We start from the raw sequence: 16,643 nt of genomic DNA, 5'->3' as shown, positions 1-16,643 counted from the left end.
TGCCTTGATTTAATTGCTAGTATTGCAAAAAAAAAAAAAAGCATAAGCATGTTTGAGGAATGACTACACAGTATCATCAAACCCATTTGAAGTTGAGAACATAGAACAGATGCCTGCGGTGGGAACCTGCCATCTGCTGCCCTCTTGCCTGTATCTGTGACAGTGCCTACCTCTGTAGACCTCAGATTTCTCACCTGCTGATGATCCTTGATGATACACCCTCCCCTCTGATCCCAGGAGCTTTATGTACTCCAGGAGCAAGCACACCATGAATAGTCGCTGTTCCCTGCTGTTACTTTTTCCTCATTGATTTTAAAGAAAATGTTCAAGCCGCTTTGCTGAGACCATGGGTTGCAGGTAGCAGGTCTGGAAATGGGGTCCCATCACATCAGGCAGATAAGAGCAAAGCAGCCACCCTGTTACCTCTGTCCATCTCCCCAGGCTTCACATCATGCCAGATGAATATCAAATTCAAGTAGAAGTTGTGTGTCTCCTCTGAAAATGCAGACATGGCTGTCCTGGGATCAGCAGGCTCTAGAAAATTCAACTCAGCTACCTCCAGAAAGAAGTTACCAAAGCTTGATATCACCTTGAATGTTTTTAGGTTCTAAGCTTGCCCTCTAAAAGTGTAAACAGATCAAAAGGAAGTGCTATTTTGATACATTTCACATATAACATTTTGTTTGCAATACCAGGGACTAAACCCCAAAGTCCTCTAGCACTGAGCTACACCCCCAGCCTTTATTTTTCATTTTAAAATAAGATCTCCTTAAGTTGATCAGGCTACCCTCAAGCTTGGCATCCTCCTGCCTCTGAGTCACTGGGATACAAGCCCATGCTACCAGACGCAGGATATACTGACATTTTGGTGTATCACATTTTAAAATTTTTTGTGTGTGGTACTGTGGATGGAACCCAAGGACATTCCACCTCTGTGTTACACCCCAGTCTTATTTTTTTATATTTTTATTTTGAAACAGGGTCTCAGTAAGTAGCGAGAGGTCACTGAGGCTGTCTGCAAACCACAGTCCTCCCATCTCAGCCTCCCAAGTACTGGGATTCCAAGCTTGCGCCACCACACCTGGCTTTAAATCAGATTTAAGTGTATCTAATCAGAAGATTTACAGGTATTAGATATCTTGCACCAGAATTTACTGAAAAATGACAGGAAGCCATCATTAACAGAGTTTTGCATCATTAGGTATTTCTCTTTGAACTGTATTTTTAGTCTATTTCTCCCCTGAAGTGGCTCAGGCCATTGAGTAAGATTCTTAGATTTGACAGTCATCTCCTCTTAAAGACAGACTGCAAGATCCATTGCATTTTTTGTTCACATGCATAATTTTTGTTATTAAAAAGATAATTCAGTGAATCCGAAACTGAAGCTATTTATTATGACTCAAGTTTGATGATCTTCCAAGTGGCAATCCAATTATGTCTTTGTTCAGTGTTTTCAAAGAAAAAACAAAACCTTAAAACTGCCTAAATTAGCCGGGCGTGGTGGCGCACACTTGTAATCCCAGAGGCTGAGACAGGAGGATCGCGCAGATTCGAAGCCAGCCTCAGCTACTTAGTGAGGCTCTCAGCAACTGAGACCCTGTGTCCAAATAAAGTATAAAATAGGTCTGGGAGTGTAGCCTGGAGGTAGAAAAGACCCTGGTTTCCACCCCCAGTACCACACAAAACTAAGTTGCCAAAGAATTTATTACCCTCTTAACATCATTCATTCACTAATATTCGGGAAATATATGAAAAAGCTGTTATATAATGTGACTATAATGCACCAATATAAGCACACAAAATCTGGGCGTGGTGGCACACGCTTGTAATCCCCGCGCTTGGGAGGCGGAGACAGGAGGATCACGCAGGTTTGAAGCCAGCCTCGTTGGCCTAAGAGACCCTGTTTCCAAATAAAAAAAAGTATAAAAATAGGTTTGGGAGTATAGCCCAGAAGTAGAAGGGGTTTCCAGTAACCCCAGTACCACCAAAACACACACACACACACACACACACACACGCACACACACGCACACACACACGCACACACACAAAATATCATTAAACCTTAGGTACCACTAAACAAAAAAAGCCACTATAAAAAAATCCCAAAGCAACAACTTAGCAAGATTACTGGTTACTCTTTGACATGCATAAAAAATGGAAATAATCATTTCATATTACCTGTGAAACATAATATATTTTATAAGTTATTTTTATCCTATGCTCTGTTTGTTTTACTATGAAAACAATCAGCTAAAATACCTTTTGTCATAGTTATTTTCAGTGGAATTAAATGGGTTAGCGTATGCGTATGAAACAACCATCTCAATTCTGTTTTAAATCTAAAACACGGGGCAGAAGTTGCAATACCCTTATCTCATTGAAGAACTCAGGCCCAGGCACCGTGCTCCTTCTTAACTGATGCTCGTATTTGTGTCGGGCTCAGTATCTGCGTTATCTGAGCAGAGGTGGGGAATAGAAAAGGTGACGCCATTACCTGAAAACCGCTTGGACCTGCGGTTGATGCCGTTTGTAAATTTTGCATGAGATGCTGTTCTATTCTACTTGAAAAATTGGGGAATTGAAAAGAGGCATCAGCAGGGATGTAGGAGAGTGCAAACCTACAAGCGGGGATGCTTTCATACCCGTTTCTATGGCAACTGGACATCATTGCACCAAATGGGTCGTCCACACACCTCCCTACTCTGCGGTTCCCCTCTTGGAACTATGCCCTAGGGAGTGTTTATATATCAAACAGGCAAACTATTCCTCATAGCAACATTATTTACAATAGCAAAAATAAAAAGGGAAGGTTATAGGGCACTGGTGGAATGCACTTCAGGTGGAATGGATGCAGTTGGATGTAGTCTGATAAAATTAAAGTTGTAAACACCAACATAAACATTAAAAAATGCCAAGGATAGAAAACATGCATCTCCTTTGATGTCAAGCGGAGTTTCCAAAATGCACACGTGCACACGCTGAAATGTAATAAATGGGAAAATGATAGACTGTTCAACGAATGGTGCTTAGATAATCACAAAATGGGGGGAGAAAAATGTTAGATTTCCACTTTATATTGTACACAGACATTTGCAGATTCAAATCTAATTGCATTAAATGAACTTTTTGAAGGTAACAATTAGATAATTCAATTGTAGTTGCATTAAAACAAAGAACTTTTTGAAGGTCACAAGCTCTTTATGACCTTAGCACAAGGAAGAATTGTTGTGGTGGTTTTTTAAATCAGGAAAAGCACAAACCCTCACTTCATTTCAATCATTAATCTAATCTAATCGTCCTCTAGAGGTCTCTCCTAAATATCCTATCTGTAATGCTATGATCATTTCATTACCCTACTTTATTTTTCTAATCATACTTAAGTGCCTGATGTTATTTATTTGCTTAGTTTTAATGTTCTGTACACCGAAATATCTACTCGATAAAGGGCCTGGACTTTTTGATTCCAGTGCCCCAAATTTTTAAAATCCCCTTTCTTGGGAGGCTAAGAAAGGGGAATCACAGATCCAAGCCCAGGCCCTGTTTAAAACAAAATAAAACCCTACTACATGGTAAGAGTTCCACACATTCTGGCAGGTAAAAAGTTAAATAAACTTGATTAGATTGGAAAATATTCATAAATCAAAGAATATTATGAACTAAATGTAAAAATATATGGAACTATATCAAGAACTCCTAAAATTAAAAGATATCTAAAGAAAAGGAGTAAAGGATATGAAGAGATAATTCATAAGAGAAAACTTGCATACCCCAAAAATGAATCAAAGACACTCAACCTTCCTATTAAGGAAATGCAAATTAAAATCACCATGAGAAACGATTGCACTCTCCCCACCAAGGTGAGAAAAAAGTAAATACTTGGGTGGGACTATAAATTGACACAACCACTTGGGAGATTAATTGAGCCTGATTTTATAAACTTGAAAAGGACTCAATTTGATTTTTTTTTTTTTTTGCAGTACTGGGAATGAAACCCAGGGACATTCCACCTCTTAACTATACCCCCAGCCCTATTTTTTTCTTTATTTTGAAACCGGGTCTCACTGAGTTGCAAAGGGCCTCAGTAGCTGAAGCTATCCGCGAACCACGGTCCTTTTATCTTAGCCTCCTGAATGCTGAGATTACAAGCATGCGCCACCATGCCTAGCTATTAATTTTTTATTTAGACATAAACCTTAGGGAAACTTTGGCAAAGGAACCTAAAAAGAACGTGCATTGTACATGGATTATAACAGCAACAAATTGAATAGAACTTGAGTCTATGAACTTAAAGAATCTGAAACTAGATTCATGTATTGAAATGCTAGAGAGTAGGTAAGATGAATCAGCCATTGTGTAGGAAGGGTCTACATGGGGCCGTCCTCACCTGCCTCAACCACTGCTTTTCTGTGTCCCATCAGTACCATGCCTCTCTGGCTACGTTTGGAAGCCTCGTCTGCCTCTCTTTGGCATGGTGGAGCTGCCACGCATTGGAGAAAGGAAGGGTTTCTTCAGCCTAATAACCTAGACTTGATTTTTCACCACATCTGTTTGCGTGAGCCATAGTGTGCAAGGGTTATGGTTGTGAATGATGGGTCCTGGCCATTTTCCTAGGTGCCACCTGGGAAGCAGGAGACAGGTTGACCTTTGGCTCTGTGGTTATCTACCAGTCACCATGTGGGCAAGGGTGGGGAGAAACTCCTTTCCTGACTCTCCCCGCCTCTAGCTCTGGAATCTCAGCCTGTCTTAGCTTGAAGACCCTGGATTCTTGACCCTTCCTGTTCATCCTTTGGGATGGACATAAAGGCCTTGTTCAGTATAGCAAGAAAAACATTGAAGCTGAGCAGAGTGGCGCCTGGTTGTAATCCCAGTACTTGGGAGAATGAGACCAGGAGGATTGCAGATTCAAGACTACCCTAGCAACATAGCGAGGCTCCACACATTTGTTCTCATATCCAGTATTATATTAATTCTGTCAGTTTGTCTCTCTCCCCCTTTTCCCCTCCTCTCCTTCCCTCTCCTCTCCTCTCTCTTCCCTTTCCTCCTCCCTCCTCCCTTCTCCCCCTGCCCCAGGAGCCTTCTCTCCAAACTGGCGTCTCTGCATTGGGGTTTTCAAAGCTATTTAAAAATTCCAGAAGCAAAAAGTAGCTTTTTCTTGGGTCCCTCTCTTTCAATGACGCTTTCTTGAGGTGGCAGATACTTCCGTCCTGTTTGGAGAGAGTCATGGGAGTAACTGAAAGGCCTTTGAGTAAAAAAGTTTATGGGGTACACATCACATTAGACGTTGACTTTAAAACAAGCATACAGGGAAGTGGAACAGAAGGGCGAGATGCCCTGTCCTTTCCCCAGATTCTTTTTCAAAATGAATTCTTCTGTGTTTGTTTTCGGGAGATTGGCTTTTGAATATTAGCTGCCCCTCTCTGTGAATTTGTCCGCCGGGTGTTTATTTCTAGTGGATGCGCTCTCAGCAAAACTTGTCCTGTGTGTCCCCGGTGGGCAGCCATCTGAAGTTTTCTCATTTGTTGTCAGGCACTGAGGGCTGACGGGGTATTGAAATTTACAGCTCACATCCACTGCACACAGACGCCATTTTTCGCATTTTTTCATACGTCTCTCAGAGCTTGACGATTCTCAAGCTTCATTTAACTCGATTCACACTAAATAAGGAAGCTTGAGGTGGATGTGGCTGGGGGAAGAGAGAAAAAGGGAGGAAAAGCTGCTTTCTGGTTTGGGTGTTCTGCCACATTTTCGTTCTATTGCTTTAATTGGCCCTTCTGTGAAATTATGGAGCATTCTTTTCTCTAGGACTTGTTTCTAGTATCTGCTTAGGAAAAAGGGTCAAATGAGATTGAAGTTCAAAACTAAATTACCACTTAATGCCACACATCATCAGCAGGGCCAAGTGCTATCAAGTTTTGTGTTTATATCTTTGGTAATTTGATGCAAACAGAACTGGCAGTTGGCCAGTTTTTTGTTGTTGTTTTTTTCCCAGAGTTATTTTAATGAAAAATTTATTATAAAAAAGCCCAGTTGTTTGGGTAATTATTACTCTTACTATTTTTATGATTTTGTGTTACTAGGTTCTATGTTTGTCAAAATAAAGCTAACAGCTAATAAATACAGAAGAACGTAGACATTTGGAAAGGGGAGAGATTGGATGTACTTGTGGAATTTCATCTATATTTCTCATAAGCTGCTTTTGTAGGATGGTTGTTAATCTGGCCAGCATTCTTATAGTCAAAATCCAAACATCTTACCACATAACTTAGAAGAAAGAAGACTTATTTTCTTAGGGTTTCTGGCTCGGTCCTTATGAGGCCGGGGACCACATGTCTCAGTATGGCAGCGGGAATTGAAGAGAAGTGTACTGCTGTTCTCACATCGTGGAGGCCAGAAGCTGGAGTGAGTGAGCTGGGGCAGGAGGAGCTGTATATAATCCCCAAGGCTCCACCCGGAGACCCCCTTCACACCCAGTGCCCACTCGGTACCCCCAGGCAAATTCATTACAGTCCACTTCTGGGATTACAACCCTCATGACTGAATTATTTCAACCCTGAATTTTAATAAGTGAGCTCTTGAGAGGACTTTTTTAAACTTTTAAAAAAATTATTTAATTTTGGTGGTATTGGGAGTGGAACGCAGGGGCTTTTCTACCTCCCTGCTATATTCCCAGACCTATTTTATACTTTATTTGGAAACAGGGTCTCACTAAATTCCTGAGAGCCTCACTCAGTAGCTGAGGCTGGCTTTGAAGCTGTGCGAGCCAACTGTCTCAGCTTCCCAAGCTCCGGGATTACTAGCGTGCACCACTATGCCCAGCTCTTGAGAGGACATTTTATACCTAACTATAACAGTTGATGACATAGACCTGGCATATTAATGCAAGTAATAGCTCCAGCTACTAAGAGGTTGAAAGACAGCAGTCTAGTGGCTGGTTCTGACAGCATTTTCCCCAGGAAGTTTGAGGCGGGAGGACGGTAATACGTAGATGTCTTTAATATGGGCTATTTATGTATTTTGTGTTAATATACTCAACTAGATGATAGAATTTTTCATTAATTTGGGGGCTATGGAATTTTACTTCTCAAGAATTATAACAATCCTGTTTTAAGTTTCTAGGAATCAGTCTAAAACGTTCTTTGAAACCACTTAGCTTCCAAGATCCGTGTCAATTACATATTTAGACGACTTTGATCTTTTTAATCACAAGACAGTAATTCATATTAGCTGTCAAATGACCTTTGTGCACCTTCTAAAATGGCATAAATGAGATGAAATTGGCATTATCTGTCAAGGTACTTTGTGTGATACTGGGACTCAAACCCAGGGCTGGGTTACCTCTGAACTACATCTCCAGCCCAATTTTATATTTTAGTTTGAAACAGCATCTTTATAAGTTCCTGAGGCTGGTCTCAAACTGGTGGTCCCTCCTGTCTCAGCCTTCCAAGTAAAGAGATGGCAGGTATTTGTTACTACACCTAGCTATAGTTATTTTTAAAAGTTTTTTTGATAAAATGCTTTGATAATTCCTTTGTTAAGATGTACTAGAAATAGAATAATATTTTTGTAGTTACTGTTGAAAGCATTTATTCATGTTAGTGACACATTCATGTCAGCGATTTTATCAAAAACCGTTGAATTCAGGAATTTCAAAGTTATTTGTTTCATTTTTACTGTATAAGATGAATTGAAGTACAACCGAGGTGGAGGTAATGAAAAGGTGTAGGTGAAAGAGCCAGGTGTGGTTCACACTTGTAATCCACCATCTAGGAGGCTGAGACAGGAGGATCACAGGTTCCAGGCCAGCTCCAGCAAATGAGACCCTGTTTCAAAAACACTAGGGCTGGGGATGTAGCTCAGAGGTAGAATGCCCCCCCCTGGGTTCAATCCCCAATACCAAAAGGAAAAATTAAGGTTTGCATGAAGTGGTGGTAACTTTAATTTGGATGAGAATATTATTTAAAAGGACCATTTAAATTTTTTTTATTGGTGCGTTGTAACCATACATCTTGATGAAGTTGAGGGTAATGGAGGAATATATGCGTACAGCACTCAGCAAACACTGCCCTGGTTCCTACCCCACTCTCTCTCCCAAACTACCCCCTTCTGCTCAGCACAGCGAACGGCTTTGATAAGTCTGTGTATGTGCATCACGGCCCCTGAGATGTCTTTCTTTCCTCTCCCATCTCCCTCAGGTATTTTCCTTCAGTCCACTAAGGTTCCCCCCCCTCTGAAGTCCTTCCTGTATCCCAGTTTTTCCCTCTAGCTTCTGCATATGAGGGAGAACATTTGTCCTCGAGCTTTCTGCTACTGACTAATCTCACTTAGCACAAGTCCCACTTAGGCCAAGTCTGATCCATTTCCATCTATCTACAGTTCCATCCATTTCCCTGCAAGTGGCATACTTTTCTTTACGGCTGAGTAGGATTGTGTGTACATCCCATGGTTTTGTAATCCATTCATGTGTTGATGGACATCTCGGGCTGGTTCCATAGTTAGGCAATGAGGAATTTAAGCTTCATTTTGTTGTTGTACAGGGTTGTAGAACAATCAGGTAAAATAGTCCACGTGTGCAATGCGTGTAAGCTAACGAGTGTACACAACTTCAAACCACCTGATTCAAACACGTCTCCATGAGTGTTCACTGAGATCACTGGCTAAAGAGCAACCCAAAGAAACTCTTCCTAGAAAGAGCAAGGCTATAGAAAATAAAGGGAGACGCTTATGTTGGTATTATCCATCTTCCCACATTAGTAGAACTTCGATGTTTTTATTTAGATGGACCTCTTTCTTTCCTTCCAACTTTCAAAAATATCTTCTTACCCCCCTAACTTTATAAAACACTTTCCTAGCCCGTGAGCTATTGCTGGGCAGTCCATCATTAGAATTAACTGCTAGATCGGAGGTTGAATGCCCCTGGGTTCCATCCTCAGACCTGAAAAAAAAAAGCTGCTAGAAGCACTTTCCCTCTTCGAGCATCATCTCTTATCAGTGATTCATAAACTGATATCAGGTCCACATTCATCTGTGTGACCTCTGACAGCCAGGTGAGATCAGGGCGACTGGAAAGTGTATGTGCTGGGGGGCTGTGGACTCTCAGGGGGAGGGAGAAGTGGGAAGGAGGACACGCAGAGACTGGGCGCCATGCCAGGCTCTAATGGCTGCCTCAGCAAAAAGCGTCAAACATGCAAACTAGACTGTCAGCGTGAAAGCAGATCAGTGTGTTGAGGATTCCTTGTTGAATATTATCTAAAATAACTTGTATAAGTGGCCATGCTCACAGTTTATGGATTTGTCTATTGAAACATAAATCTAAACCAGTTGTGGTGGCACATACCTTTGTTCCCAGTACCTGGGAGACTGAGACAGACAGGAGGGTTACAGGTTTGAGGACAGCTCCAGCAATGTAGCAAGATTCTCAGAAAACTTGGAAGACCCTGTTTAAAAGCAAAAGGGCTGGGGCTGTAGCTCAAAAGTACAATGTCCCTGGTTTCAATCCCTAGTACCACAAACAAACAAAAAAATCTATAAGATACTTTAAAAAAGGTTTGTAACTTCTTTTTTAAAAAATTTTATTGGTACATATTATATTCATATATTGGTACATATTTATATTCATACATCATATTGGGATAAAAAACTTGTGTGTACATACAAGTACACATCACTGATTTAACCCCTACCCAATTCCCACCCCCATCCCCTCCCCATCCCTCCTTCCCTTGCTTGGCTTAGTGGTTGACTTCGATATGTTTAAGTACATTGGGTTTGTAACTTATTTATGCAAAAGGAAAGGAAAGTATAATTTTGTTAATGACCATGTATACAGAGTTCAAATTTAAGACAGATCAAAATTTCTTGTCTAGAAATTTAGTGTGTTGAATGACACTAAGCCTGTAATTAATATAATTTTCCATGTGTCAGACCAATCTAATCTACTTAAGGGTTAATTCTATAGCTTTTGCCTATAGATAAATTATTCATAAAAATGAGAGGTTTTACCATGAAATAGTGATAAGTGATTACTGGGAATAAATGACCACAGAAGATGTCAGTGGGCGCTGGGACCACTGTCAGGAACACAGAATGAGGCCATTTATGAGCATCGTGGCCCAGTGCCCTTACACATGCGTGCTGAAAATCTCATATTTTCTTCTTTATGTCTGTGGTACTAGAGATTAAGCCTGGGGGCAGTCTATCTTTGAGCTATACCCCCAGCCCCCTTTATTTTTATTTTGAAACAGGGTCTCTTTATGTTGCTGACTCTCACTACATTTCTGACGCTGCCCTCAAACCTGCGATTCTTCTGTTTCAGCCTCCTGCGTAGTAGGATTACGGGTGTGTCCCACCATGCCCAGCCTAATATATTCAATTTTACATTTCTCCCAAGAGTAAGACTTAGACTTTAGGGTCTTTTCTTCCCTCAGAGTCTAGAAATAGCCTCTGAGTTTCTTGAACTCCGAGGAAATGTAGGAATGCTATCCATGATGACATAGCTGACATTTTCCTCTCCTTCCTACCCTCTTATTTAAGGCTTCCTAGATACAACAAGGATGGTGATAGGAATCTCAATTACAAATGCGTTAGAATTTCCCACGAAGAATAAAGTACAGATAGTAACAGGATCCACTCGTTAATAAAGCCAATCTTATCTTGATAAAACATTAGGAAGTTGAAGGAAAATGACTCAAACCCATCCAATATTTTAACAGGTCATCAACATTTTGATTTAAATCACTCAAACGCCTTTATATTAGAAACTTGTACAATAAGTGTTCACATATCTGAGAAATTACTTCATTTCTGTTTTATTGCCATGAAAATGGAAATAGGGTGCATGGCTTTCTCCATCCAACCGGTTATCAGCTGACGTGAAAGGGCTTGGGCTGGTTGACTGGCCCGTGACCACTGGGCTACAGACCAGCTGGCATGCAGTGGGTCCGTGACAGGCCTGTTGTAGGAATTTGGATGAAAACTCAATGATGTGTTTCTTTGCTTTGTAGTTACCAGCTGACAAGTGGGTACAAGCCCGCCCCGATGGACCTGAGCTTTATAAAACTCACTCCTTCGCAGGAAGCAATGGTGGACAAGTTGGCGGAAAACGCTCACAACGTGTGGGCGCGGGACCGGATCCGGCAGGGCTGGACGTATGGCATCCAGCAGGTACGCAGGAGGCCTGGTGCCTAGGTTGAGATGGAGCTAAGAGGCCATTAGCATACTTTTCAACAGAGGCTGTTATGACTATTTCAACCCCCATATCAGGCAGATATTGCACATATGCGCAAAAGCACCTGTTTATCCCTGAGCTGAAGAATACCATGATTGTGGCTCTGAATGTTACCATGGAAGGCATAGTAGGTGCACAGGAGAAAGAGCTATAGTGGTGATTTATAACATGCTCTTGTAACATTTTATTCTTTCGGATTTAAGAGGGAATTTTGAAATAAGTTGAAAAAAGAAGAACACTATAGGTAGGTACACCAATCCTCCTTCACTGTCCCTGGGGCCAGATGAACACCAGAATTATTATTATTTTTTCTCTGCATTTTCTGAATGGTAATATGCTGACACATTACATGTTACCCAACACCCTCAGCAACGTGGTAGACCATAAATTACTACTCGTCCAGCTCAGTGTCTGTGTCGTAATACCCGGAGAGGGGTATATAATGACTATCAGTGGTGTTTGTGTTAAACGTAGGTGAAAAACAGGTTTTCTGTATTTCAGCATTCGGAGAGATTTGTGATCTTGTACTTCTGTCCATTAGAGGTGATCGGCTCTGGAGCAGCTGCAGGCCATTGAATAGAGACTGAGGCAGTGTACCCCCAAGGGTTTAAAGTGAATTTTAGCCATGCCCCGTAATGACCATGCTACTATTTAAATAGAATTCTCTAGCTACTTAAATTCTCTGCCACTGTTTTCCTCATTAGCAAAATTATTCAACTTTAGAGTTTATGCCTGCAAAATGGGACAACTGTACCTAGCACCCTACCGGCAACACCAAGTTATAGCTGAAGGACTGGTTATCCCTAGAATGCCCTGGGTCTCTTCTTTAGCTCTCATGACAGTTTTATGAAGGTTCATAGTCCTCACGTGGCACATGCAGAGCCTTAGAATAGCTTGCTCGATGTAACATGGCTGGCATGCTGGACAGCCGGACCTGAGGTCAAGCGATCTCACCCCAGAGCTGATGGCGCCCACTTTCTTAATCTAAGGCTTTGTGCCGGCTCATGGCAAAAGGATGCCCTTACTAGCCTATTGTACGTTTGGAAAATGTGTTTCCAAAGTTCTTCTAGATTAGTGGCTTTTATTTGGAAAGACAAAAAAAAAAAAAAAAAAAGAAAAAAGAAAACCACAACAACAGTAAGGCTTGCTCTAACCTATATGATGATAGGACATTTTTGTATTGAATTAAATTGGTCATAACTAATGCAAATCTTAATGCTAAGTCTGGTCAAGCTGTGTGTGCGCACATGTGCGTGCTAATCAGAGCTTTATACTAGAGATAAGGAGTCTGCTGGTCACTGCAGAAGACTCACTTGCCTTGAAGACCATGTATCTTTCAAGACAACCCAGGGTTCCTCTGCCATCTGCCTCTCGGGCTCCTTCTTGGGCAGGAGGCTCCTCCTCTTCTGCAAGGCTCAGTTGGAGCTGGTGAAGGTCCCTGTGAGCTGTTCCTCCATCCCTTGCCCCAGCCCCCTCCCCACTCCTTGTTCACCATCTCCCCTGTGACAGTGGGCAGTTTCTTAGGTCATTTAGTTGAGCTTTAGACTGTAAACTCTTTGGGAACAGGAGATGGTTGGGTTTCTCTGTTTTCTAGCTCAGCTGGTCCCAGATGTTGGGATGCATGGATGTTTCAGGAAGCTCCCTTAAAAGTTCCTTTCCCAGTGTACCATGAACACAGAGAGAGGCCCCCTAGAGGATGTGGAGAGTTGAGAGGCAGCGCCATGTTGAAAAGGAGGTATTGATCCTAGTACTTGGGAGGCTGAGACAAGAGGATCACAGGTTTGAGGCTAGTCTCAACAGCTTAGGCAGACCCTTTTCAAAGTGAAAAATGAAAAGGGCTAGGAATATAGCTCATAAGTAGAATGCCCCTGGGTTCAATCCCCAGTGTTATACAAGAAAGACAGGGAGATGCTGGGCAGTCTCCCTTGTTGGTGCTGCTTGTTGGGGGTGGTGTGGTGGCACTACAATGACCAGGTGCTTGGGCTCCAGGTAGCACAGTAGGTGTTCAGGTAGGGGGAAATGGGTCTCTGGGTAAAGGAAGTAAGAAAAGAGAGGGCACATTTTTCCTCACTTCTGTTTACCAGATCTGCTCCTGGCCACCCCCACAGCTTCGTGGTGTGTGTGTGTGTGTGTGTGTGTGTGTGTGTGTGTGAGAGAGGCACACACACACACACCAGTGGTCTCCCAGTTCCTCTTTCTGCCAGGGCAAGTTAGGAACTGATGGTGCTTTTTGAAATGTGCAGACTTTGCACGTACCGCAGTGTACTCTCAGTGGGAAGGACTGTCCTAAGTTCTGGTGCTCTGGATACTTGTAGGACCGGGGAATCTCTACCCATCCCTGCAAGGACAGCTTATACTTCCTCTAAAATTAGGCGGCCTTATGCCCAGGTAGTACAATATCCTGTCCTCACTCTTTGACCATAACGTTTTAACCTCATTTTAACACCCATGCCTCTTTCCTAGTTAGCCGATTATGTGCTCTGTGGTCACTTCTCAGGATAGCCTGGTTTGGGTCGGCAGAGTCAACCTACTGCACATTTTCCAAGCATTGCAGTAACACAGAATGTGCGTCCGTCACACGCTAGGTTTCCTCTGATGAGGGAAAGGCAGCCTGGTGTCCTCTGACTCGGTCAATGGGGATGACAGGGACTAATTTAGCTCTTGTACAAAGACTGGTCAGTGAACCGTACCAGGAAATCGCCTGTCCTCTGAGTTAACCCAGTGGCCAACGCCATGGCAGATGGCAGAAGGTTAGAGATCAGCGAAGCTGGATCTCCTCGTTGTCTTTATCCCCGCCCCATCCCACTGAGAGCCTATTTTAAATTAACGCACCAAGCCAGGCATGGTGGCACGTGTCTATCACCCCTGTACTTGAGATGCTGAGACAAGAGGATTTTGGCTTCAAAGCCAGCTGAAGCAACTTCGCCAGGCTCTTTCAGCAACCTATCAAGATTCTCTTTCCAAATAAGAAATTAAAGAGCTGGAAAGTGTAGTGAGGGCATAAAATGCTTCTGGGTTCAATCTCTATTATCATAAAAATAAAAATGAATGCACCTATGTGTTCGCTTAATTTTTTTTTCAGTACTGGGGATGAAACCCAGGGACATTCTACCTATGAACTACACCCTTGGCCCTCTTTTTTATCCTTTATTTTGAAACAGGGTCTCACTGGGTTGCAATGGGCTAAGTAGCTGAGGCTGGTCTCAAACCATGACCCTCCTCTCTCAGCCTTGCAAATACTGGGATTACATGAGCCACCATGCTTGGCTTACTTAAAATTTTTATACAGGTGTTGTTTTAGCATCTTCGGGAGCCTGGGAAGACAGGAAATGTGAAAGGTGCTTTGAATCTTGATGTATTTGGTAGCGCCCCATTTTCAAAGCTGCCAGCATTGCTTTGATGAAGACACGGCTTCCTTGTTGACTCCCCACAGGATGTAAAGAACAGGAGAAACCCTCGCCTCGTTCCCTACACCCTCCTGGATGACCGAACCAAGAAATCCAACAAGGACAGCCTCCGCGAGGCAGTGCGAACGCTGCTGGGTTACGGCTACAACCTGGAAGCCCCAGACCAAGACCACGGTACTGGTTTTTCTGTGCCTCTTTCTGGTTGCAAAACCCTCTCCTAGTTCTTTGAAGAGAAAAAGGGAGGACAAGAGAGAGCAGATTCTAGATTAAGCATGCACTTTCACTCAGTGGGGTAAAGTGGTCTGCTCCTTAAAGATGACCTGCAGAATCGGGTCCATCTCTCAGTGATGTGGCTCAGTACCGAAGAGATTCTGCAGGGGACCACAGGGGCTTCCAAAAGAAATCTGTGATGAGTTCTTTCCTCTCTGATATTTGCCATCTCCCCTCACTCGCCAGTCAGTCCTGCTCCAAAACTAATTTGATTTCATGATGGGGTAAATTTATAGTGGAGACCAGTGTTTTCAAAAAATACCACATTCATTATTTTTAGGGGGTACTGGAGATTGAATGCAGGGACATTCTGCCTATGAGTTACGACTCTAGCACCCTTTGTAATTTTTCTTTTTGCCTTTGTTTTGAAACAAGGGCTTAGGTTTCTGGGAGAATCTCTGTTGCAGAGGCTGTCCTTGAACCTGTGATTCTCCTGTCTCAGCCTCCCAAGTCCTGAGTTTACAGGCGTGCACCACCAGCCTGGCTCCACCTTCATTACTTATACTCAGATATATCAGCAGTATTTAATTATAGGTAGGAGAGGTGACAATATTTTTTTGTCCTTTGGAAAGATGTTACAATAACAAAATATTGAAAAAATATTTCCCATCGTTCTATAGTCTGATGTATCAATTGTTTATATGCTCATGTTTTCAGTTCTTCTGTCATGAATATTCATATAGTTGGTATCTTCATAAACATATAATTATCTATTTGCCCCTCCCCTGCCCACTCAGCCTCATTCCAAATATTTTGGAAGTTATTTACTTCAAAATTACTAGGATTCTCACAACATGGCCTTCCTGATGCTCATTGAAAATTACAAAGGGAAAATGTTGCTATACCCAAACTCACTCAATTTATAAAATAAATGACGGTGTGAGAAGTAATGAGAAAATGAGGGAGGAAATAATCTAGCTCAGATGCTTAACACTGGGCTTCATGATGACCTTGAATTTTCAAGGTGACAGTAAAGGGTTAAGTATGGTAAACACCCGTTTTACATTGTACCTAGAAACTTGCAATAAAAGCCAGAAAAGGCTGTTAATGATGGATACATTTAAAATATATTTTAATTTAAAGGGATAAGCTATATTCACTTATGTTTGCTCAGTCCACTTTTTGGGAGAACTTTGTTCTAAGATAAGGTACTACACTGACAGCTTCTGCTGATTGATATTTACACCCATTATATAATCTCAACAGTCTAATACCTTTGAGGACAATATTTTGCCCCATTTTGGCTACCTTCTTGTCAATTATGTGAATTTCAAAAAGGAAGTAAAAGTGCACTTACTTGCAAAATTCTAGTTGAATGAAATTTGATTACCAGATTGGAAATTTTCATTGCTGTTTGATTTTAAAACCTAGATAGTGTGTCCTGTCCATACGTCTAGGGGCCAAGGATCAGCAAGAGAGTTCTGCCCACGTAGTTCTTAGAGCAGGCAGAAAAATAGAGCTAAATTACCAAGAGAAGCATGTCCCAGCATAGAGAATTTAACTTGGTTAATGATGGGAGGGAACTCTTCAGAAAGGAGATAGATTGGTTCTTTAGTAGTTAAAAAAGTACTCCACCCCAAACATAATGGTAACAAGTATTTGTTAGCTCAGCATTTCTTTGAGGTGGGGATTTGAGGGTAGCTCAATAAGAGGGTTCAGAATCACAGCACGGGTTCTGCTTGTCAGTTGCTCAGGAGGATTTCATAATGAGATGGCTCAGTTACATAACTGCTGGCTAA

At 42.1% G+C, this 16,643-nt stretch overlaps 1 protein-coding gene across 1 annotated transcript in view; it reads left to right on the top strand.

The window, feature by feature from the left end:
- Nucleotides 1–16,643, top strand: part of RYR2 (ryanodine receptor 2) — a gene marked incomplete at both ends in the record, with an annotated part of 554,680 nt that overhangs the window by 325,757 nt on the left and 212,280 nt on the right. The window contains 2 exons of the mRNA XM_080717126.1: nucleotides 11,004–11,163; nucleotides 14,661–14,808. Coding sequence (XP_080573252.1) covers nucleotides 11,004–11,163; nucleotides 14,661–14,808 — 308 coding nt within the window. The remainder of the gene's footprint in view (nucleotides 1–11,003; nucleotides 11,164–14,660; nucleotides 14,809–16,643) is intronic.

The sequence above is a fragment of the Muscardinus avellanarius genome, assembly GCF_963383645.1.
Source record: "Muscardinus avellanarius genome assembly, chromosome: 20".
Taxonomy (NCBI): Eukaryota; Metazoa; Chordata; class Mammalia; order Rodentia; family Gliridae; genus Muscardinus; species Muscardinus avellanarius.
This window is presented reverse-complemented; position numbering and strand designations above follow the sequence as displayed.